Source organism: Bacillus rossius, chromosome 2 (genome assembly GCF_032445375.1).
Source record: "Bacillus rossius redtenbacheri isolate Brsri chromosome 2, Brsri_v3, whole genome shotgun sequence".
Lineage (NCBI taxonomy): Eukaryota > Metazoa > Arthropoda > Insecta > Phasmatodea > Bacillidae > Bacillus > Bacillus rossius.
Genome location: NC_086331.1, coordinates 84,985,592 through 85,012,494, shown reverse-complemented (window position 1 = coordinate 85,012,494; position 26,903 = coordinate 84,985,592). Strand labels below are relative to the sequence as shown.

At 36.1% G+C, this 26,903-nt stretch overlaps 1 protein-coding gene across 1 annotated transcript in view; it reads left to right on the top strand.

Moving 5' to 3' along the window:
- Window positions 1-18,685, top strand: part of LOC134529424 (adenosylhomocysteinase-like 1) — a 133,104-nt gene extending 114,419 nt beyond the window's left edge. Inside the window, exons 13-15 of the mRNA XM_063363489.1 lie at window positions 890-968; window positions 6,234-6,354; window positions 12,436-18,685. Of these exons, the coding sequence (XP_063219559.1) occupies window positions 890-968; window positions 6,234-6,354; window positions 12,436-12,442 (207 nt within the window). The 3' untranslated portion in view covers window positions 12,443-18,685. The remainder of the gene's footprint in view (window positions 1-889; window positions 969-6,233; window positions 6,355-12,435) is intronic.
- The last annotated feature ends 8,218 nt before the right edge of the window (window positions 18,686-26,903 follow it).

Here is a 26,903-nt window from a genome sequence, read left to right as displayed (position 1 = left end):
TCTTTAAAAAATCTTTTAATAAACTGGGAGGGCCTATGATGCTACAATTTAAACATTGGACATGGTGGCCAAACAGTCACAAAAAAATGGCACAGCTACGAAACACATCAGCAATACAGAATGTGTGTGACAAAGAAAAGAAAATTCTGAATTTTTTGTGAATAGATTGAGCGTTTATGAGGCAGTCATAAAACGTGAGTTTGTTTATGAATTTCATTTTTGAATTTTACTTACCATTGAGTGTGACTGACTATGTGAGGCCTCTGTTAAGTAAAATGTTTCCTTTATCAGACGTTGCGAAAAAATCTATCTGTGCCAATATGCCAATTTGCCATTTATAAAAATAATTCTTCTTGTGCCTCTGAGGATATTATGACCCTTTCTTTCTGTCTACTGACAGTAGTATCAATTCAGATTCTAAAGTTTACCCTGTTTTAGTAACTTTTGTTGACAAAGAAATGTAAAAAATTGTGACACATTTTTTTCATTCATTGCATAACTTTCTAGGTGATTCAACGAATGACTTCGAGTGCCTGCAACTAACATGATAGCTTCTTCTGCAGATAATACTGTAGTTAATCCTGGACATAAAAATGGCATGGCAGCTGTTATGAAAAATTTGCAGAAGGGACTTTAAATCAGATGTTTGTGCCACTTAACTAATTTTACCACAGAAAACATGACAAATAGCTATCAAGTAAAAATAATTGTATGTATTTTTCTGGACATGTTTTATGACTGTGTTATAAAATCTGGAATATTTAGTTATTTTTTGTTTAGTTTAAATCTAAGGGTCACTTTTGATTTACGCCAAAATCAAGCATTTCAATTTTTTCTGGATTTATAATTTTGAAAGTTGATGTGTTTGATTTTTTCTTTTCTCTTCAAGGCACTTGCTCTCATCGAACTCTTTAATGCTCCTCATGGCCGGTACAAATCAGATGTCTACCTTCTTCCGAAAAAAATGGGTGAGTAGACAAATGTTCTTTATCTAGATTTTATTTTATGCTTCATACCTCGTATAACTGATGTGAATATATTCAGGGTAAAAGCTAGGTACTTTGTTGAAAATGGAACATGTAAATATTGAAAAGTAAATAACTTTTAAAAAAATATGTATAGTAGTTTCCCTATGGAGCAAGTGATGCAGGGTAAGTTACTGGACTTGCATTCTGGAAATTCTGGGTGTGAATCCTGGTATAGCATTCCTAACTTCGGTTTTCTGTGGTTCCCTGAAATCACACCGTGAAAGTGCTGTGATGGTTCTTTACAATAGACCATGGCCCCAGTTCCCTGACCTGTCTCTTTCCATCCTTGCTACAGGCCAGATTCGAAGCCAGCATTTATATATTTACATACCTGAACCTAGTACATAGTGTGGCAATGTAAGTTGTGGATAATAATCTGTATATTTGAAGTATATCATACATATGTAGTAGGTGCTATTTACAAAGAGATAAGAAACATGCAGGGCAGGACGAGTTGGAAATGTGAGCCGATCCGGTCGAGGTACCAGTTACTGAAGCAGCAACAATTTAAACATTTATTTATATTTTTGATTTATTTTAGTAGCACCATTTGTACAAGTTAATAAAAAGTACCAAATTAGCCAGCAGTTCATTTACAGATAAAAAAACAACACTAGACATCACTTTTACGTATAATGTTTAATTTTTGAAATAACTATTAAAGGTAAAAAGTTATCAGCACTATTTTATTACTCTCTGTGTCCTTACACAATGTCTTCAGGCAGCGTGTTTCATGAAGATTGTTAACAAGTTCAAACCAGTTATTTGTAACCCAAAAATAGAAATATTGAGGGCACCAACGGTCCATCTCGAATAGGAATGGTCTTTTAAGGTTGGGAGGTGATTATTATGTTATGTGAGATATTATCAAATGTTATGTTATATTGGTCAATAAAAGGTTTTCTAAATATTAGTTAAACCAATAAATTGGATAAAATAAAGTAATAGAATCTGGTTTCCTCTCCCACCATTAAAAATAATGATTGTTACTCTTTCTTTGTAAGAAAATGAGTTAGAAAATTTATTGCATGTGGTAAGTGATTAGTTTCCAAACATGTGGGACTAATTATAATTAACAAGATGATTGTTGGTGATTGTTAAGATAAATGCACATGTTATGTTAACTTACTCTAGTCTCTGCTATGTTGCATAAATAACAGATTCAGTAAGGTTGTAGTTGGGAGTTTGGAACATCTCTATGTATCTGGTTTTGAACAGGTGAGTGAAGTATCTGAAATGATTGCCATTTATATATTTTTGAGCTTCCAGTTAATGCCAATTTTGCATTACTGCCAATACCAGTAATCCAGAATGTTACTATACTGTAAGTTACTCTAAATGTAATAAACAGATTTATTTCAACTAAGGTGAGAGAGCTTGTACCAACAGCTTTTTTTTGTTGGTTAGTTCACTTTGTTTTATAATCTGCCTTCGAATAAAGCATTAATTTTTGGGACACATTATATGACACATATAGGCTATCTAAACTTGCTAGTCCCAAGCTTGTGGAAAAGAGGAGGGTGTGCAGGGGCTACCAACACAATGTAAAACCACAACCCACTAGAAAGCCTACAGTGAAGCCTCTACATAGGAAGATAAGCAGAGTGAATGCACATTGTGAAGTTGATGCAAGATCTTTAAGGTCACTGATCACTGGGTAGAAAAAAATGCCGTATTTGTTACATGATAGGTGTAGGTACTACTACATTCAATACCTTAATTTATTACAAAGATTTTAGTTAAATTAATGTTGCTCCATTTCATCTAAATTTCATAAACTCCTGCATAGTATACTTTTCACCTGCAAACTTTAACAGGGTGTCTACATTTTGTAAAGTTAGGGAAAAGTTGGGGTTTTAATTGGTCAGGGAATGTCAGAGAATTTACTTGAAAGCCAGGAAAAGGAAAAGTCTTGGAAATTTCCCTGTGATAGTGATTTGAAGGGGAAAGTTATGCTTAAGTCTGCCTTCACCCAGGCTGTGAAAGCAATTTTTTTTCAGATGGTGTTTTAGTGTATAGTTAAGTATATACATTATAAAATAGGGTATGCAAGGTTCTATTTGAACTAGGCCAGCTATGGGGACAGTGAAGGCTGAATTTTCTTTATATCTTTCAGAAGATTCCAAATTAGGTAAATTTTGAAATTTTGGTCATGGAAAATTAAGGAAAATTTTATTTCAGATTAGTGTGGACATCTGTTTAATATTTTTTACAGCATTTCTTATTTGAAATGGACCTGGGTTGTCCTAGCTCAAGCTTACTATTTTCAGATCAGGAACAACTAACTGTATGATGTTGTTCAAGTATTTAGGTCTGTGTTTGCATGAAGACTACATGAATAAAATTTCAGACTATGCTAATAATACATAACCCAGAAGCACTCTCCTCGGGACCAAGGACTGACAGTTACAGAGATTTATTTGTATTGGTGTTATGGTTATTTCTTTTAAATTCATTCTGTTATTGCTTTATCAGTCTTTATAGTCTGTAGGTTTCAGTCAAAATAAGGTTGTTCCAAATGTTATTTTAATAGATAGTTACAAGGTCATGTGTTGTTGCAGTACTTATAATATATTGAATTATGCAATTCAGTATTGATGCATTGACTACTAATTCATCTACATATTGATGGATTGATAGTTTTGAATCCAAATTAGTGCCTGAGTCATTAACACAAGTTGTTTGCTTTATATATTTAACTAGCTGCAATACCCGGCGTTGCCCGGACTGAACACAGGGTGAAGGGGACCTTTTTCGAAATCAGATGTAGTTAGTAATTGTCTTCTTAATTTGAATGTCAAGTGTGAAAATTAATTTATATAACTTTCAGATCCCGACAGACGTTCTGCCAGTTTATAGTTATTTACCTGGTCTGTATGTAATTTAGACTTTATAAAGCAATATAGAAAAAACCTGATAAATAAGAGATAACTAAAATTGAAAAGATTCCATTATCTAGCTAATGCTCGGCCTGCATTGCAATGCCTCATTCAGTTTTGTTTTGTAATATGTTTGAAGTAGTTCCACATATACAAATCATCTATCCATCTCTCTATATATATTTATCTCTATCTACATCTATATACATGTATGTATCTCTCTATCTCTATTTATCTCTTTATATCTACATAGATACTTCCCACTATCTCTATATCTTCTATATATAAGTCTCTGTATAGCTCTATACATCTATAGGTATATCTCTTTATCTAACCCATTTCATTCTCTATACCTCGCTCTATCTCAACTTATCTCTCCGTCTCTATCTCACTATATATATATATATCACACTAGCTCTGTCTCTCTTTTATATTTAAATAAATTGTGTAATGCGTGCGCACTTATACAACAAAAACAGACGAAGTGCCGCTACATAAAATGAAATAAACACATTTTTTGACACTATTCGTGCTCCAACTATTGAAAAATAGTTATACCGTCTCAGTAACCTTCATGGGCATGCGCATAACAAATCACCAAAATTTCATCGCAATCGGATGAATGGTATGGGAACGCATACGGCACAAACAAACGAAAATTAAAGACATGACAAACGCATCAAACGATGGTGCATTTAAAATTCAAGGCAACTCTATCTATTGACGAAGTTAAGAACAAAACTGTTATTAGCGCCTTTATTTTGCTAGCCGCTGCGAGCTCCACTAAGCGGACTGGTCTCACCAAGGAGAAAAATATTAATTTGCCAGACCTTACTATGTGTATGATCGTGTGTCAGACCTAAAGAAATGACACTCGCTCAGTATTTGTATGTCTATGACCTATGATTTTTTCTGTTATAAAATGAAATTATCACTTTTTCACTCCCTTAGGGATGTAATTTCATATTAATATGGGGTCTATGTGTTAATCCAGGTTATAAGTTAGCTGTAGGCCAAATTTCATTCAAATCCATTCAGTAGTTTTTACGTGAAAGAGTAACAAACATCCATCCATACTTACAAACTTTCGCGTTTATAATATTAGTAGGATGTTAATATTCCTGGTGTAAGTAATTACCTTGTGTTTACTCCGATTTTAAATAATCCCTTATTCTCACATCGAAGTTGAATGACTGGAATATCTTCTTATTGGTTTTTTTAGTTATAAATAACATTTTTACCCTAATAAGCGACATGTTCTAGTAAGCCTTGTATGTACAATATTTTGATCATAAACAATTTTTTTTTTTTTCCAGAATAAACCTCTTACAAAACTTTTGAAAACAAAACTGTAACCATATTTTTAAGTTTATATTAAATTCTTTATCTGGAGGTAATAAATTATAGAAAATTAAAAATTTTATTTGACTTTCTCTGTTAAACAAAAGCATGTTTTGTACCGGTAATAACTTGTGCCAGTTATTTTTTTCGGCACTTTTTATTCATACAACATGATAATGTTAAATTGATTAATATTTCCAATTACATACTTGATGTAAATAAACATCTGTTAAGATATCAGACAGAAAAAAAATTTTTTAGGCAAAACTATGAATGATAACTTATGTATTGTGATGCAAAGAAAAATGTTTTATGACAGAAAAATGGTTCTGATCGCAGCTGTTTTGTTTACTGCATTGAAGTGCCATTAACATCCCCCCACAAATGTTTAAAAATAAATAAACTGAACAATTTCTGAAAAAGCACACACAACAAACTCTCACCTTTCAAATAACATTTTATTGCAAACATCAATTATAACAAATCTATTTATTTTCTCCAGCCAAGTTTGCAACTTTCCATGACAATGTACTTTTCTTTTTGTAGCACAATTTCCCATTTACTCAGATTTTAAATTATTTTATTATCAGCAACTGCCAACTGTCAATCTCATCCGTAAACCTTTAGTAATCACTGCAACATTTTTCTCACAGATAAGCAACAGCAGGTTTTCCAACCTTGGAGCATGATGTAACTTGTGATGTGCAGCGTTGCCATGCGGCATTGTTAAAAGTTTTGAATAAGCCATGATTTTTCAGTATGTACACATACAAAAAGTTGTGCGCTGTTTATTCGAGTAAATACAGTATCTACTTTTCTACAAAATTTCATTGAACAAAAAATTGGGTCTAAACCTTTTATCACAAATGTTCTGCATGAATCTATAATGATGATTTTGTAAATTTCATGCTACTCTAAAAAAACTTTAGGGCTTAGTGTGATATTAAATGCTATATATTTTTGAAACATGATTTTTCTATTTCAGATGAATACGTAGCAAGTCTACACCTTCCTAACTTTGATGCCCATCTAACAGAGCTGTCTGATGAACAAGCAAAGTACATGGGATTAAATAAGGCGGGGCCTTTTAAACCAAATTATTACCGGTAAGATATCACAGCAACCAATTTTTTTTACTATATATAAACTTGGTACCAAATAAAAAATCATTACATGTTTGTATAGAAGAATGAAGTATTTTGTATGTTATGGCTCCCATAAAAATATTTTGAGGGTGTCCTTTACCTTTCAGTTTATTATTAATATTGGCATGATCAATTGATAAACTATAAGGCTAATGACAAATTTCCTGAAGAAAAAATAAATGTTTGTTCTATATTTTATGTAAAAAGGCTGTGTCATATGTTTAATGTTTTTGAAGCATGCAGACAAGAACAGCATTAATTACAGAACTGAAGCTTTTATGTCTAAATTTAATGCTACTGGTTACTTCATGTAATATAAACAGTAGTAATTTTTGAAGAGATATTTATTTAACTTTGATTTGGAGTCAAAATTTAAAATGTTTTCATTTCTGTAATCCATTTAGTTAATTTTTGTTTGCACATCTAAAAAATGTTAAAATTTAGACCTTGAAGCTAGATATAAAACAATATGAGAGGGAAATTTTTTTTTCATTACATTTTAATTATTTAAGTCACTTTAAATGTGTACAAGGGAACCTTTTTTCGTGTAATTATTAAATAATGTTTTAAAAATGAAGATTTTTAACTTTTCCAATTTTAGGTATTTATTGTTTAAACCTTCAGTTCACAAATAAGAATTTAATTTGGTATTTAGCCACTTTAAACATCATCTCAGTAACAAAGCATTTTAGTGGAATTTTTTTGACAAACACTTAAGCTTCAATTTACATAATCTGGAATCAAATTAAATAATCTGCAATAACTAAAAAAAAAATCTAAAAATAATTTATCGCAATTAGATTATATTTTTTGTTTTATGAAAATAACCCAAAACATTTATTAAGGTATTAACTATTTACTGTTTTGATAACATAAAACATTGGTATTCAAGCCAGCCCAACACGACACCCATCTCCTTTGCAGTTATGACTTTTTTTCTGTTAGTGTGCCTGCTCCTGTGTAGGTAACATTTCAGCACCCTTCCATGATGTCTGTCTCTGGGTATAAAAGTTTTCACACCCAAAGTCTTAGCTAAATTCTTACTATGTGTTCTATTTTTCTGCTATACCCACAAGCTTAAGTCATCAAAGATAGTGGACCTGCGTATGGTAACATAAACCCGTATTTATTCACTTTTGTGAACATTAGGAGACGTATGAAACATATTGGTTTGCTAAATGAAACTTTGCGATAGTGAAACTACTCTGGCACATATTTGGTAAACTTAAATAGACATAGCAAAAAATAATCACAACTTTAAAAATAAATAAGAAAACTAGCATTACAACATTGATAATTCATAGTCTCTTCCAAAACGTTGTTATATCTCGGTGGTGCAGCAGCAGAGCACGCAGGTCCGAAGATGGAAATGTTTTTATTGACATGGTTCAAATCTTGTCACTAAAATTTTTTTATTTATTTTTCATAACAGATCACTGTTCATACAATTGCTCTAAGCAAAAATTAATTAATAATTTTCATTTGTTTATCTAATTGCTGTAATAACTTTAAATTCATACATAGCTCATTAAATTGGTTTAGTTATTTCATATGAAGTAAACCTATAGCCTTTATATTTTTACTTATACTAAAATTTTATTATATGATTAAAAGTAACTCAAACCAAAATTTAATTCTTTTATTAAAACACCTTCGTTTATCAGGGATTTTAATGTCCATAAATTATTCATGAATAAACGAACACTTCATAAGAACTGCACACCTGTTAACCTAAATAAAAATGTAAGATGGCTTTCTTTCACTTAGAATTTAAGTTTATAATGGGAACTACTACTGTCTTAAACTATGCTTATTTATTTGTCTTGCTTGGTAAAAGAAATTGAAGTTACAATGTATCAAGATCAGTGGCGTAGCCAGGGGGGGGGGGGTTAGGGGTTCAAAACCCCCCCCCCCCCCTCCTTAGGACCCAATCTTTAATTAACTTCTTATTCATGACTCAAACAAATTTCATATTAAAATTAATAAAAAATTTACCGTTACAATATTTAAATTTAAGTACCGAAAACTGCTAAAATAGTACTATTTTACACCTTAAAATCCAAATTTTCCCAGAGGAGGACCCCCGCACCCCCCGCTTTAATACGGGGGGGGGGCCATGCTTCTTAACAAGCCCCATACACAAATCCTGGCTACGACACTGATCAAGATAGCTTAGTAAGTTAGTTGATAATCATTTAAAATATTTACTAATTTTGAATTGGTAGCGTTGTGAAATCACAACACAAATAACACAAATATTGTGTACTGTAAATTAGTGAGATTAGCTGTCTTATTAATGTAATATTATGAATATATCATAAATAAACTACATTAAAGCAAAGCAAAACAAAATTCACTGGTATCCTTTTAATTTTCTATTTGTAGATTTTCAAACTAACCTACCAAGGAAAGTTGATTCTCATTAAGTCCAAAATTTATCTTTTTTTTTAATGCTAAGACAACTTGCTTTTTTTGCCATTGATGTGTAGAATATGAAATATCAAAAATCATTGACCAAGTTTCATAATTTTAGAATTAAAAACTGCCATTTTTTTTTGGTATATTTTAAGTATTTGGTTAAATTGACAACTATAAGTTTATTCGTACTCGATATGCTTTCTTTGGCTGGCAACTACATTGGATGGTTTTCTGTTATCATTCTAGGTATTGTGTGTATGGAGTAAGAAATTCTTTCTTTTCTTTTGCTGTACAAACTGTTATGCCCATGTTTATACCCATGGATAGAACAGAGGTATAGCAGAAATTAGGAATCATGTAGAGTGGGCTTTAGAACATTTTTATTAACTGAATAAAATAAAATTTAGAATTAACAAGTTCTATAATATTCACAATAAAAAAAGTAATAATTAGTGTACTATCTAATAAAATTTTAAGACAGATTTTTGAAATGACATAATTAGCAATATCTCCAAAGAAAGAATTGCATCAAAAAAGACAACAGTCTTGATCTTATACCTCTTAAACCTGTATCAAAATTAGAAATATTTGCCCATTTTGATCAAATTTTATATTAAACCATTTTTTAAATGTGTACTAAAAAGAACAAACTTTGTTAAAAGTTTTTTGACAAGCACTAGTATCTTACTTTGGCAACACATAAAGCATTGCATGGTATTGAATCTAAAAAAATTCATACAACAAGGAAGTTTAAAGTTTTGTTTCTTTGTAAGATTAACCTAAAACTTTGATCGATATTATAACACTAATATTGTAGTTAAATATATATTTTCATGGAAATTTTTAAAACTTAAAAGCACTTTGATCATTTACAGTTTTTAGCCTTTACATATTACTCAAACTTCATAGAATGGTGTTTTTACCCATTTTTCAATGCTTCAATAGAAAATTTAATGTTGATGATACTGATTGATAGCCATTAGAACTTTATGCTCATAAAATACATAATCTTCAACAACTCATAAACTATATGAATCACATCTAATACATTGTTTTACAAGAAGGGTTTTATTTTTAATTCTCTACAAGAACAATCAATTAAATTGTAGAAGTGTTTATCCAATAAACAGATTTTGCAAAATATGTTATGGAAACCATTATCATTTAATTCATTCAATAAAATTTGATATTTTGTCAATTTTAATATATTTAGCGAACATAAATTTTATACAATACTGTTCGACAAAAAATTTTAAAAAAAATTTACCTAATTTTGAAGTACAATTGTTGTCATTTACATCTAAATCATCCATCAGACATAATTATTTTTCGAGAAAACCTTGGTTTTCTGTTGTTTTAACTACTCTATGAATATTAATTAGTGTAAATTCATAGAGCCTATTCAAATTTAATATTATTTTAAACCGTTATATCCAACCAACATTTATGACATTTGTTTGCAGTTTTAATAAATACCACATTGACATTTTAATGTATTTTTAATATATAGAATTTTATTTTATTTTTTTATTCATTGATGGTCATAAATTGAAGTATTGCCAAATACCCTTATATCTTTGTTAAAAATTTTTAATTAATATCAAAATGCTTTGTCATTGCTAATTCACTCATTGAGTCTTATAGAATTTTTGCTTTGTTAGCTTATTTGACTAACACTCAGTCATAGGCCTAAAACAAATGTGGTACTATAAATCTTTTGATTTTTTGGAGTTATAAAGAAATCATTTTTTTCTTGCTACTAGCATTGCATGTGTTGTGATACACATTTCATGTTTTACTGTAACAGGCATGTTGCCATAGCAGTGGTTCATCAGTGTAGATGATTCAATGTGCTTTTTTCACTGTGGCAATGATGTCAGTGTAAAATAAAGCATGAGATGTTAGCGCTTAAACAAAAAGCTTGAGAGTTAGAGATTTTCGCAAAGTTAAAGTAGGTGTACATGCATAGCATTGGTGAAACTACAATTATTGTTGTTATAAAATATGGAAAGAAAAAAAATGAGCTAAATTCGACATGTTTATGGTTACCAATGTGTGCTTAAAACTTCTTGCAGCCAAATTTAAAGACTTAAATTGAATACTATTCAACAGTTTTTTTTAAAAACATCAGATTGCACAACAATGTTAGTTTCAAAATGAATTTAATGGAATTATGTATTTTTCATAATCATCATAAATTTTAAATATACTACAGTTGTAAATTTGGGATTTGCCAATGTACAACACGAGGAAACTAAGGAAACTTTTTCTATCCTTACTCAGTTAACTGTCACAAGCAGTTCTATGAGTAGGAAACTAGTTCTTACATCCCAGAACCTTTATTACATAACTTGGCAGCCGACATATGGCAGAGCAGAGATTCAACAATAAAGCTATGGCAGTTCTGTGATGTCACGTTTTATGTACAGTGATTAAGATTATATTGTTTTCAAATTAATTAAAAAATATTCTTAGCTTGTTAAACAATATACCTATTGTAGTATATATGGTAAAACTTTCTAATAATGGAACCACTGGTAAATTAAAATGTGTCAGTTATTGATAAATTTCTGCTATTAGGAATAAATGTGTCACACAAAATTTAAAATATTTATATTTTTTAATTACAAAATAAAAATCAATAATTGGTTAGAATTTTGGTAGTGTGTGTGTTTGTGTGTGTGTGTGTGTGTGTGTGTGTGTGTCTATACATATATATGAGACAGTTTTCTGTGTGTTGATCAATGCGATTTCTGAAAGAAACATGCAATATAACATATAGTTATAATGCAAGAAACAAATTTAAATATTGTAAATGTAGTTATTTTCTCAACTATAGCATGAATACATAGTAGTTATGAATGACACAAATGAGATAAGTTGCTCTTTAGGCTGTGTATGGCAACACAAAGTTACATATTTCTATAATTTTGTATCTTCATAACTTAAGCTTATTTATGGAAAATACAGGATGGTTTTGTTTACAAGAGATAGAATACATATATGTTATTTATACCTGGTTTTATGCTACTTTATTAGTATGTGAGGTGACACTTAAAAAGGCTTTTATTTTTAAAGTGGAAAGACAAATTTTTTCCTGGAAATTTTTCAAAAATATTACTTTTTAGGCCAGGAAATAATTTATCATGGTATTAAAAGTTATTTTGCAGTCCCTTCTTTCTTGACATTCGATTTAGTTGATTTTCTAACTTCTAGAAACAAACAAATTTTGTATGTTTTGCCCTGTTTATGCCAGATGATGTGAGTTGGTGTGCTGTTTCATTTAGTATTTACCATGTGTCTGCATGATTCAGCACTTAGTTACCTTAGTTTTCTCTTCTTTTTTTTTAATTTTAAGAAGGTTGTAGCATGTACCGTGTGGAAAAGTAGACCTAATATTTTCAAGAGAATTTTGGTATTGTAATTGTAATTTAATAGTGGCTCTTGATTTATTAGTTTATGTATTAACAGCATGTTTATTTTGATAGATAATAAGTTTTCATAGCTTTTTTGGATGTTCGGAATCACGATTTTTAAATCTTATGTATGGATTCAATTCTGGGAAATAAATTGCATTTGCCCAATCCCATCACTCATAATGTGTATTTTTTTCTTGTGTTTCAGATACTAATGTTGTTGGTGTTTGGCCTGAGAGTATTAAAATATGTTACTAGTACAAAGTTTTATTTAGGTGAATTGGTAAGAATATTGGAAACTCTGCATTTATATTTCATAACTATGCTTTGAACAGTAGATATATTGTATCAACAAAGTTTACATATTTATGGCCTTCATTTAGTTTAAACAGAATATCATAACTAATTGGTTTATTGTGGTTTGTAAATCTTTCCGTCCTTTATCATTTTGGTCTAAGAATTTCATCTATGTGAGCATATATATGATGTATGTTAGCAAACATAAGGCATTTTATTTAATTTATGTATATTTTAACTCTGTAGTGTTGCATTTACAAAGTCGTACTATGAAATGAAACAACATTAGAATATAATGAAGTCACTGTAGTTAATATAGGTAAATAAGATGGCTGGTAATTTTATTTAATGTTGGTTATATTTTGCTAAAGTAGTTATATTTATTTTATTGTAATTTTTGTATTAGTTAATACATACATATTAAATGTGCAAGGTTCCCAGCACATTTTAATGATTTTCTTTGTGCTGATGTATTAGTGTACGTTTGCATGTTTGGTGAAAATGAAACAGTAGCTTATGTGGCTGTAAATTATATATTTTTATAATGTAAACTCACATTTTAACTGCACTATATTAGTCGTTCATGCTGTTTGATGTATAGCAAAGCTTCTTTACCAATATTGACATTGTGCCTGAAAGCTTTTCACATCACATCTTAGTATCACATAGCCAGTCTTGTATCAGAAAACATTAAGAATTAATTGATTTTTTTTTTTTGTAGAATTTTCACCTGAACATAATCAACCGAATTTTATATTTTAAGCTTAAATTTTAATGGTGAACCTTATTTTATATCCTAACTTGTGGTGCTAGACTTCATTGTTTAATAGTATTAACAGTAGTTTGTGATGCTCAATTTTTTATAGGCAACTAAAATTATGGTTATATGTTATGTGGTTTTTTGCTTTTTACCACACAAAGTGTTCGTTTATACTTTAAAATTTATGAGTTTGTTTGGTTTTGTACGTGTTATTCTTATGATTCGTTCAACAGAATAATCGTGCTAAGCGATGCTGTTAGCTGTGACAGTAAACTTGGTGGCACCATCATTGGTAACTTGGGAAATTCAGAAGTCTGTTTAACAATTCTCTAAGGAAAAAGAATAATGGTGTGAATAAAGATAAGCACTTAATTTTGTGTAATTTACTTTCATAGGTACCATCTCACAATCACGATGGATAACTTCTCTCAATACATTTGAAACTTCAATAATTTGTTGGGAGTTGCAGTATTGGATCCTAAAAGATGAATTTTAAAAAAATTGGGTGTGGATGTTATGTTTATGACATTTAGACCTATGTCAATTTGTTATTGTTACATTACATTATAAAATTACCACTGTCACTGCCATACATGAAGGCTTACAACTTATTTTAAATTGGTATGCAATGTTACAAAACAAAATCTGTACATTTTAGCACTTGAAAATTTAAATTTTCTTGTGGTGTAAATAATAGGGATGAATTGCATTGTAAACATAGGTAGTGAGTAAAAGACAAAAATATTACCTATTTTAGTTGATGGAAATGTGTAAATAAGGAGTATGAAGAATGGAAAGTATACTGTATATGCATCCAAAGATGTAAATACTGCCCATTTTAAAGTAATATACAGAATGTCCTAGAACTCAATGACAATATACCAATTAATGATGCATCTGGTTCAAAAAACAATAAAATAAAAATCTTGTTTTCAATTCATGGGAATTTTTCCAAAAGTTTTTAAATGTTCACTCTGCAACAAATTATTAGATATTATCTACATATTTCCATATTATACTGTTATAATTTTTGCTAAGCGATCCTGAATAACTCTACTGTTTATAAAAATTATTCAAAATAAAATAAAGTTTGCTAACTTTTGGGGAAAAACATTATGACTTACACCAGGGCTGCCACCACTCTGAAAACAATATCCTTGATTGAAATGCGAAATATCCTGTAAAATCCTTGTTTTCAATACAAAATATCCTGTAAAATCCTGTACATTAAAAAATACAAAAAAATATGCAATTTTTATGAAAATTACTCAATCATAATGTACGTGAATTCTGCCATATTCTTCCTAGAAGAGATATACAACTAAGCATTTAGCATTGGCAATTCAAGATATGACCTGTGCCCTGTCTTGATAAGATTGAGCTTACTAAATATCCTTTCCATCCCTGCATTGCTGTGTGGAAGGATAAGTATTGCTTGCCTTTGCAAGTTTACAAAGCAGTGGAAAACATGTTTTCCCATTAATTTCATACTGTGACACTTAATGCCAGGCCTGCCACCAAATTAGGTTCCTAAACCCTCTTTACAGCATTTAAAAATCCTGTAAAATTTATAGCCGTAATTGACATAATTTATTTTTCGCAGTAATTTTAAATATACATTGCATTCCAAAACATAATTTAAAAAAAAATCAAATGAATGTAAAAAATGTTTAAGATTTGCCACTTACATTACAAAACTAATAGTTGGTATCACAATAAAATAAAAAGTAATTTAAAAATTTCTCTTCAGTATAGGCTTTGGTGCTTTTATTTACAAACTATAAATACATCCATACGACTGAAGTTATTTACAAGTTTAAAAAAACAAATGTATTTCACATCATTAACTAGCTACTTTTTCATGTTCTGTGCTCTTTTCCGCATCTCGTCAGTGGACTTGAAAGCCAGACCTGCAGATGTTCTCATTGTGCAATACAACAGCGCATTTAACATTGGTGATTCCATTGACGATCTGTGAACAGTTTTAACCATCTTGAGATTGCTGAAAACACTTTCCACAGCAGATTTTCTCCAGTTGCAGCACCACTCAAAGCCATTACTTTGTACAGATGAGTTTCAACAATCTCACTACAACCTGCCTAGTGACTGTCAGTTGATTCATCAATCATCAGTGTGAAAAATTGTGTTTTCATTGCATAGGTAACATAATCTGCAACTGATGTACCCAAATATTGAATAATTATCTGGCTAGTTTTATTGCGAGAACAATGAAAGTTTCTTACAATTTCACTATCTGGAAACATTTGCGGGACAAGTTTCGTGAAATTATCACTGAGTTTCACAGATAAATTGTTTTCACAAACGAAGTTCACCCATAACAGTTCCGCATCAATTATTTTGTTTGGTTTGGTTACAAAACTCGTCAAAGAACAACTCTGATCAGCAGCTCGTTGGTTTTTCGCATGAACGTACGTCTTCAAGCCGCCCTTTGTCACGTTCAGTTCCGAGTTGCAAGTCGAACAAACAGCGGAAAATTCCGTTTTGCCACGCCTAAACCATTTCAATTCTTGCTCCCATTCTTTACGATAACGCTGTTTATAAAGTGACCTGTCCGGCGAAGCCTTTCATTTTTTCTCCATCACAATCAGCTAAGACCAAAACTACTACTTAAATCACGTATGAAGTTTGTAAACAAATGCCGCACCTAAAATATTGTAGGGGCAAAAAATACCAATGTTTACTGACGCCATGACACTTCTTAGCGTTTAACTTAACAAACAAAAAACATTTGCTCCGAAACCATAGATATTGTACTTCATGAAACTATATGTGGGAGTATATGTTTTTGGTTTGTGGTTAAACGATTGGAAGTTCCATGGCGCTACACCTAATGTGAATGTTTGCTTTACTGTTGGATGCTTGTATGGTTTGACAACTTCAAATAGATAGTTGAATGTAAATATTTACACGAACGAAATTCAAATATGAAAAATATCGGCGAAGCGTCATAAATATCCGTGAATGTCGCCGTTTATCCGTTAGTCCGTTTTAAACTTCAAATATCCGTGAAAACGGATGAAATCCGTGAATACGGCAGGCCTGCCATAGTACATTTTTGTACAGTATGAATAGTCACAAAATTCCCAATTAAAAATATTTGCTGCATATATCATGCAAAGAATTTTTTTCCTTCAAACTAGAGCATGTGTGATTTTATTTTGAATTGTTTTCAATGTTAAGGTTATTCAAGATAGTGTAGCAATAATTTTAATGTTTAATATGGTAGTTTGTAGTCACAGTATATAATAAATTGGTGCAGAGTGGAAATTTTTTAACTTTAGACAAATTTTCTATAACTGACGAGGGTATTGTTACACTTTTATTTTTTATTTTTTTATATTTTATTTCAGAACTGTTATTAATTGGCCAATCAACTGTTCTCGTCTTGATGTTGAGTTCTGGGACATTCTGTATTTAAACTACATTTCCTGTAAAGTGGCTATAGGCACCAGGGAGTGAGTAGTTCCTAAGGATGATCTTCCTTTCTCAAGACCAATAGCTTGGTCAGTAGGCAAGTGATCTGCTTGGACTATATTTTATATGATGTGATTATGATATTATGTGCAGGTAGTCCCAGTTACTGGCAACATAGGTCTTGTTTAAATCCTTGATCTAAATCCATTGCTTAAGATGATTGATTTAGAATTATAAGTTATGATTCAAAGGTAAATTATTTTCTAGTACAGGACCCTGAAAATTAGTGAACATAGAGGCTGTGATGTCAGGTCAGGGTGTATTAAATTTTGTTAAGATGTTGTATAACTAACTTCTTTGGCAATAATTTTTTTGTTAAATTGCCAAGTTGTCCCAGAAGGTAACAGTATGCTGATGCTTTCATGACTGCATTAGTTGTTTTTTTTATTCTTTTAGTTGATTTTAAATGACCTTTCTCTTTTTAGAATAAAACACTTGTTTGCAGCCAGGAATGTGTAATTAGAAGTATCAGATGCCACCTCAAAAAAGCAAACTAATAGCCTTGGTCATAGAAGCCTTGCAAAGACAGGATGATTATATTTTGATTGGACCAACACAATCAACAATATCCCTCCTTAGCAAATATTTTAATTTTTCGAACCGTTATACATTAGATATTGACCATCACCATTTGAATAGGAGTATTTTGTTTAAGAATTTTGTGCAACCAATTTTATGTGACTTTTGGCATGTTTATGAACCAAGATCCAGATTTGCTCTGTAAAGAGCCCTTGGAGCAATTTAATCCCAGGTCCATGACTGGTTGAATGATGTACTTAATTTTTTTTTGTCACATAGTGAGAGTTAGGTAGCCAGAAAGGATTTTTTTTGCTCGAAAATTAACTCTTAATGTTGAAGTTAACATCCACTCTTCTCTGTCATGTAGATTCAAGGTTTTTGACTTGTGTGGAAACATACTCCCACTCTTTCAAGCGAAACATATCTACATAGACGAACCCAAATTGAACTTCATTTGAACAACAAAAATCTCATAGTAATGTCAATTAAGGCAACCAAATTTTCTCAAGGTTGAATAACTCTCATTTTGCAGAAAGGTTTGCAATCTCTAATTACTAGAGTTGTGCGGGATTCTGTAATTCAGGAAACGTTTCTGAATCAGTAATGTTTTTATCTCAACTAGGCAGGGGAAACAATTTCCTAAAAAATTTTATTGTTTTAGGGTTACTTTAATTAGTCATTATATCCAGCCATGTAAATTTTGGGGGAAACAAATACATAAAAAGCCCAATCTAAACATCGTTGTGGTATGTAACTAACACTAGGCCTATCGGCCAAGCACATTTTACATGAAAGAGAACCAGTCAAGCATTCAAAAATTAATTAAAACTGTCAGCACACCGAGAAGGTTTAATACATTTCTGTATAACAACCCACAACACAGGTATGAAATTTTAACATTTTAATTCCTCTTCAATCCAAGTTGTTAGAAAATAAAAGAATTTATGATAATTATTTAAATGATATTCAAAGTTAATATTGTTATGGGGGATTAAAATTAATTAAATGATAGTGCTTAAATATATAATATGATTAAATAAATAAAGCATCAACTTAGTACTTATGTTTTGAGGACAACTTGTTTAGCTCACAAGTACTCATGCATGAGGTAAACACTTCTGTGGGATCTTTGGCCAAGTTACCACCCCATACTGAGCACTCTTGTGGGAGTCTGTTCTGAGTCTAATTAAAATAACTATTCACCTAATTCAAAAAATACTTTTTACTAAAATATTAAACAAAATATTTAAAATTATAGCTAATCATTCTTTTGAGTTACATTTTATTCATTACTAACCCATTTAGAACTTACATGCGACTCCCCAATTAAACTCAGTATCTTAACAGAAAGTTTAAAATTATTTTAAAAATTAAAGAATAACAAAAACAAGGCCGATCAATCTTCCTTTCGGGAGACCAGCTCCTGAGCTCAAATTACTTCATAAATACTTTAATGATTGATAACCTCAACTCACCTATATATAACTGACTCGTGGACAGACAATGACTCCTCCAACTGTACAAATTATTTAATCTCAAACACCGTAATCCACAACAATCATCTCTTTACTGTGGGGGCCTCGCGGTCCCAAGGGAGCCTTAATAAACTTTTACTTAATGACAACAGCTTGACCATGCAAACTCGTTACCTCAGAGGCATAGTTAGCCAATCCGTAAGATGTCAATATTAAGGAGAAGTTGTTAGACTCACTGTGGTGGGACGAGGCCCACGGAGCAATGAATTTGCATGGTCAAGCTGATGTCATGAAGTAAAATTTGTGTCATTGGAATCGCTTGGGTGGTAGGAGACCCATGGTAACGAGTCAGTAGTTCTAATTCACTATGTAGTCTTTCGTACAGTTCAGTTGAGTCACAGTCCATCCATAAGTCAAGAGTCTGAAATAGATGAGTCAAGGTCATCAGTCACTAAGCATGTAATAAGTAATTTGATCCTCCCTCCCAGTACGGATATTTCAGTGAAGTTAATTTTAGGTGTAGTTAAGGACAGTAAAAAAATTTTTTGACATATTGTGTTAAGGTGCAAAAGTTAAGTTGGTGAGTCTTATTTAAGTTCTGAATAACTGGGTAAAGATAAGCTTGTAACCAAAAGTTGTTACTTTGTAATAAATGTATATTTTTTATAATTTAGTGTTAATTTATTTTTAATTTATCTCATAGTTTTATATTCAACCAAAAAAAAAATCTGTATATATTGAGAGGCAGGAAATATTTAAGTCAGTGAAAGAAGAGTTTACTTTTTGTAAGAGTGTTTGTAAGCTAAGCGAGTGTCCCCCCAAACATAAATCGACACGTTTGTAAGTTATTTAAGTTATTTTCATCATTACATACAAAGATGATTAATTTTTTCAGAATAAAAGAAACTGAATAAAATAAAACATTAGGTTTTAAAGTTATACTTCTTTAGCCACATTATAAAAAAATGATTAGAGTGAATTTTTACGATGTGTGCAGCTGTGCACCATGCAACAAAATTTTCACAAGGTGAAAAAAGGCTACATACAAATAAATAAATATATATATATGTGTGTGTTAAAAAATCTTATACTTTATTAATTAATATTGAATACTGAATATTTATTTAATTTTTTTAAATTTAATTGAATTTATAATTTACCAACTGTATTTATATTATCACTCAAGTCCTTTTATTATTTTTTTTTTTAATAAATATATATAGTAACGATATTCCTGGATGTAGATAAGGCATACCACAGTGTGTTTTGGTAGGCTGTGGAAGAAGCTGGGATTAAGAAAGAGTTAATAAGTAGAGTGAAGAGGATAACAAAGTGGTTTAATCAAGCCAACAGAGTAAAGCAGGGTAGTACATTGTCTCCATTGTTATTTACTATAGTGATGGAAGGAATAATGAAGAGAGTGGAAGATAAGATTGGAAAAGGAAAGATGAAGGCTATGCTATACATATGCTTATGATTTTATGTTTTGATGAATTGGGGAGAAAAAGATGTAGTACAAGAGCAGTTAAAGGCATGGAGTGAGGAAGTGAGGAAATGTGGTATGCAATTCAGTACTAAGAAGAGTGACGTGATGGGCATGATGAGGAACAAAAATGAAGTTAGAAGATGCGTTGAATTAGATAGTTTTCAGTTAAAACAGGTAGAAACCTTCAAGTATTTAGGAAGTGTATGGGAGGGAGGGGGCAAAAACAAGGAGTAAATTGTAAGGCGAGGACAACAAGGGGATGCATTCTACAGGTGTGTGAGAGATTTGGTGTGGCAGAGGGAGGTGCCATTGAAGTGCAGACGAGTGTTGTACAATACCTACTTTGTACCCATGTCACTTATGGAGCAGAGACTTGGACTGTACACAACATAGATGCTGGGAAGATCAGAGCGATAGAGATGAAGTTTATGAGTATGTTGTCAGTTACAAGGCAAGACAGGATCGGGAATGAGATAGTGGAAGCAAGAGCAGGAGTACAGGACTTAATAACATCACTGAAAAAGCGAGAATGGTATGGCCATGTCCAGAGAATGGGAAAAGAAAAGCACTCTAGGAAAATGATGGCATTGAATTGCATAGGAAGAACACCCCAAGGAAGACCAAGGAGGTTTTGGCATAGGTCACTGCAAACCATAGTCTTGTCACATTAGGTATAAGATGCTGCAGATGTAACCTTTGAAACTTGCTGACCCTGTTAGCCATAAATATTCTTTTTGAAATCAATTTTATGAAGTTGAGAAATTTTTGAATTGGTAAGAAACTATATTCACCTTGACGTCGTCCGGGCCTGCGGCCCCTTTGAGCCCGATATGGCACCGCCCAACCACCGTTTCAGTTCAAACCTCCCGCTCGTGCGTGCGTGTGTGCGTGTGTGTCTAGCCCGGCAAGAGGGCGCTTAGCTGCAGTGCGCCGCACCCCTAATTTGCTACGTTTTAATATTATTTGTAAACCCTTTTTGTTTTCATTCGTCTTTGCCCCAGTGTTGTGCAATTTACTTGTGTTTTCTGTAATTTAAATAGGTTACCTTAAATAACTATAGACGTTGCCCGGGCGGACCCGAACAGGCACGGACTTGGACGAGGATAGGAATGCTTTTATATGAATTATCATTAAATAAGTAAATAGTAACAAACTTTCCATTGTCAGTAATTTTTATATATTTTTAATGTTTATCTGTAATTTACTCAACTTTCGCCGGGGCACGGAGTCGTAGAATACAGTAACGGTAATTGTGTTGGCGCGAAGGGCGCCATGTTGCCACCTGCGAGCGATGAGCTCAGCCCAGTCCATCTTCATCACTGACCGAGAGCAGACGCGCCAGCACCCCGGGGACCTCAACCTTTGTTCATCACTGACCAAGTAATTTCTGTATCGTTAATTCTTTTTAAATCGCTTTCGTTCGTCATCCTCGGGGCAGCTCTCGGTCAGCGGGCTGTTTAATTAATTAATTGTCTCAGTCGAGTTTTTTCATCACCGTGTAATAAGTATACTTTGCAGCATGGCCACGTGTGTGGACCATGCCTTCACCTAAACCGATTCGTGCCTCAGGCTTTTTAACCGTGTAATGTGTAACGTGTAACGGGCGTGTAGAGAGACGTGTTAGTGAAATTAAATCTGGAGAATAAATATAAAGTGAGTACTTATTTAATCACGTGGTGAGTGAGTCTAGGAGTGTGGCGTGCCCGACGCCTAGAGCGGGCCAGGTCTGGGTAGCTAGGATAGAAAGGGCTGGTAACTCGTCCCCACTTGGGCTACGTCACGCCCTGAGTGAGAGACTCCGCCGGGTCCACGTGCCCTTCCACGTGGTGGCGCCCATAGTTAACATCTCGAAATCACCGGCAATGCGCGATCAGCCCTCAAATGGCGCCCAACGTGGGGCGAGTTACATCTTCCGCGAAAACCAGACCTGTACGAGCGTGTGAGATAGGCGGTTGTTACGCGGAGCGCGCGGAACTAAAGTTCGCGCTGGAACTATTGTTCGCGCGGAGCGCATAGCGGGACTCTGGCGCGCCAGCCACGTGATCAGCCAAGCGCACGCTTCCAGGAATCCGCGCACAAACAACGGACTCCGAGCGCAGTAAGTAACACAGTGCTGATGTGTTCGTGAGGACTGTTCGTGTGCAGAGTACCACGTGCGTAGACATGTATCCGTATCCGGACGAGTGTATCGGGTGTTACTTTTCCCGCCCGAGTTGGGACTTGCATGGCAGGACCGCCGCCGGATACGAGTGTGGCTACTGTACGGAGTACCGCATACACGGCGTGACGAAATGTGGAGCTAGGTCGTGTCCCGGAGGTAGTAGCGAGGGATACCGCTGCCAGGAATGTGCCGGCCTGTGGCATCGTGGCTGTATCGGCGAACGTGAATGGACCGTACTGCGCAAGTTTTTTACCTTCACGTGCGCACGGTGCACTGCCTACCTAGCCACCCAGGCGCAGTACGAGGCAGAGACGCTGGAAAATCCTCCACGACACGCCTCGACGCTTCCCGAAACGCCGACGCCGCTCACGCCGACACCGACTCCGATCACGCCGACACCACTCACGCCGAAAAAGACGCCGCTCACGCCGACGCCAACCACGCCGAAAACGACTCCGCTCACGCCGACGCCAACCACGCCGGAAAAGACGCTGCTCGACTCGCCGACGCAGCCCGTGCCAAGGACGCCGCCCGTTGCCGGAACGTCACCGCCGCACCAAGCCGACTCCTCACGCACGACGCCGACCCCAGCACCACGAAGGTACGTCCTGACGTCACCCGCACCGCCACGTGTTACGTTACCGACGCCTACCGCTCTGACAAAGACGCCCGTCGTCCTGACGCCCACGCCCGTCGTCCCGACGCCGACGCCCGCCGTCCCGACGCCCGCCGTGCCGACGCTCATCGACTTGACGTCTCCCGACACAAGTCCGATCCCGCCGCCGCCTGCCACACTGCGTTTCGTCGACCCGACGCCACTTATCCCGACTCCGACGCTCGCCGTCCCGACGCCGACAATTCCGCTCCCACCTCCTGTCCTGGAGCCGCCAACCTCGGCACCTCTCGTCGACCTGACGTCTCCCGACGCTGGTCCTAACGCATCATCGCCAGCAAGACCTCGTTTCGCCGACCTGACGCCACTCATCCCGACTATGATGACGCCTGACTCGCCGAAGCCAACCGAGCGACGCCCGACAACGACCGTCCCGCCGCAGTCTGCGACGCCGTCCAGCACCCGCCTCGTGTCGGAGACACCTCCCGACGCCGGAATGACCTCGCCACCGCACCGAACCGCCGTCCCGACGCCACCAAGGTCATTTCCGGCGAAACCCGCATCGTCTCCGCCACACGACTCGCCACGGACGCCTCCAGACTCGACGCCGACGCTTCGTGTCACCCTGTCGCCACCACCTGGCTTCGACGTCATCATGCCGTCGTCACCGCCACCAGAGTGCGCAGTAGCAAACGGGACGCTTTGCGACACGATGTCCAGGGCCCTGACGCCGAGACGCCTGAGCGCCGCCCCGCCGCCTGGGTTCGCTCCTCTGTGCCCGCCCGGATTCGCCCCGCTGTGCCCGCCTGGCTTCGAAGCACAGCCAGTTGATCATGCCCGAGTGAGACAGACGCGCGCGACGCCGACACTGACGCCGCCTCCATGCCCACCTGACGCGACGCCCGGAACGACCGAGACGCCACGACGCCCGATTCCGACGCCGATCGCCGCAGTACCGGAACACCGGTCAAGTGCCCTGCCGCACGAGACGCCACCCAAATGTCGCAAGTTGGCAACATTGGGACGCCGCACCGTGAAGAGTCGCCTGAGCTCCCTACATCCGCCTGTCGCGATGCAGGTCGACGCCACGACGCCGGGACGCCCGACCGTCCCACCACCGAACGTGACCACCACCCGGACTTCGACACCTGTCACCCGTCTGTCACGACGGGCCGCGAAGCGCCCGCCTGTCGGCGAGGCTGAGCCGGGCCGTGCCGAGCGCCGCCCGCGCTTGCTGCCCGCCTGCCACGAGCCGCCTGACCTTGGCCGCCGCCGCCCCTGCCGGCCGGCGCCCTGGCCACCGCCACGCTATCACACGCAGCAGCCGCCGCAGCCGCAGCTGACGCAGATTTGGGGCTCGGGACAACTGGTGGGTCACCACCCACAAGGTTAGTCAGCCAGCGCCCATTCTGTCCGTGTGTATCGTCCTCCATAGTGTAAATATTGCTCAACTGTCATTTTGTAAACATTGCTCGCCGCCATCATGTAAACATTGCTCGCCCTTCCATCGTGTAAACATTGCTTGTCCGTCCGTCATGTCAACATTGCCACCTGCCCGCACAAACATAAACATCAACATTGCCACGTGGGAGTGCGCGACGTAAACACCACAGGCAACGCCCCCCAACCATCTGTCAAACGGCGCTGTCATATCGGCCTACTTTCGGAGGGGGCAATTGACGTCGTCCGGGCCTGCGGCCCCTTTGAGCCCGATATGGCACCGCCCAACCACCGTTTCAGTTCAAACCTCCCGCTCGTGCGTGCGTGTGTGCGTGTGTGTCTAGCCCGGCAAGAGGGCGCTTAGCTGCAGTGCGCCGCACCCCTAATTTGCTACGTTTTAATATTATTTGTAAACCCTTTTTGTTTTCATTCGTCTTTGCCCCAGTGTTGTGCAATTTACTTGTGTTTTCTGTAATTTAAATAGGTTACCTTAAATAACTATAGACGTTGCCCGGGCGGACCCGAACAGGCACGGACTTGGACGAGGATAGGAATGCTTTTATATGAATTATCATTAAATAAGTAAATAGTAACAAACTTTCCATTGTCAGTAATTTTTATATATTTTTAATGTTTATCTGTAATTTACTCAACTTTCGCCGGGGCACGGAGTCGTAGAATACAGTAACGGTAATTGTGTTGGCGCGAAGGGCGCCATGTTGCCACCTGCGAGCGATGAGCTCAGCCCAGTCCATCTTCATCACTGACCGAGAGCAGACGCGCCAGCACCCCGGGGACCTCAACCTTTGTTCATCACTGACCAAGTAATTTCTGTATCGTTAATTCTTTTTAAATCGCTTTCGTTCGTCATCCTCGGGGCAGCTCTCGGTCAGCGGGCTGTTTAATTAATTAATTGTCTCAGTCGAGTTTTTTCATCACCGTGTAATAAGTATACTTTGCAGCATGGCCACGTGTGTGGACCATGCCTTCACCTAAACCGATTCGTGCCTCAGGCTTTTTAACCGTGTAATGTGTAACGTGTAACGGGCGTGTAGAGAGACGTGTTAGTGAAATTAAATCTGGAGAATAAATATAAAGTGAGTACTTATTTAATCACGTGGTGAGTGAGTCTAGGAGTGTGGCGTGCCCGACGCCTAGAGCGGGCCAGGTCTGGGTAGCTAGGATAGAAAGGGCTGGTAACTCGTCCCCACTTGGGCTACGTCACGCCCTGAGTGAGAGACTCCGCCGGGTCCACGTGCCCTTCCACGTGGTGGCGCCCATAGTTAACATCTCGAAATCACCGGCAATGCGCGATCAGCCCTCAACCTTTTGCTCTTTTTCTTTAGTCATCTTGCTGTTCTTTGCTGCCATAACTTTGCCATGATGTAATTTTTATTTATTTACATAATACGATATTCTAGTTCTATTGCCAATTTATATCACTTTGCTCAGATTCTGTCAAGATGACTGTGGGTGCTCAGCCACTACATGGCAAATACAGTCACCTTATTTAGTAGTTTTAAGTCTAAATAATAATGTTAAATTAATTATCTATGCCATATTAATTATAATTGTCATAGCATGGTCAATTGAAAACAGCCCTAGGCATAGTTAAACTAATTAAGATGAAATTACAGGGTGTCTACTGACCCTGGAAAACCTGGAAAACCTGGAAATATCAGGGAATTTTGAAATCAGGGAAAAATCAGGGAATTGTTTTAAAAATCAGGGAATTTTTGTTTGGTAGGCTGTAGTTGGCAATACGTTTTTTGTTTATTGATCAGCTTGCATTGACGTGGCATCATGTGTACCCCCTCCCATTTTTATTTTTGAATGGCAAATAACGAACAGTTCCCACATCCATTTTCTTTTATTTACCATCAAATTCGGAAGTGGCATCAAATCACGTGATACAAACTGGTTCAAGCTGGTCTGTTATCCTGCTGACGTGACGTGCTGCAGCATTGCTTCCCACATTCGGATTATACCGACAGGTGCATTTAATTTTAAGTATCTATGGATGCCCTCAACGTAAACTGGACATTTTTGTTAGCTTTGAAAATATGTACATACCACAGACACTTTTGGTGAAGATTCGCCATCGTTGCTAGAAATTGGTAGCTGTGGGCTTCATACGGTCCATGGTGCTTTCGAAACCTGGAATTTCTGCTACACAATGGGACGTTGTTAGTTTTTTGAGGCACAGTTACTATTTGTTTAAGCACGTACCTGCAAGGAGGGCAGATTACATTAGAATAACTGGATCAGAGCTTTTTCCCAAGAAATGTTGTGCAATCAGATGGAATACTGCAGTTGCTGAGCGTGCCATGAAAACGTTACCCCACCTAAAGAAATTTGTTAGTGAAGTTTCTATTTCTTCTCTCTCTTTCAGTGTAGTGAAAAGTGCTCTTGAAGATAATCTTCTAAAAG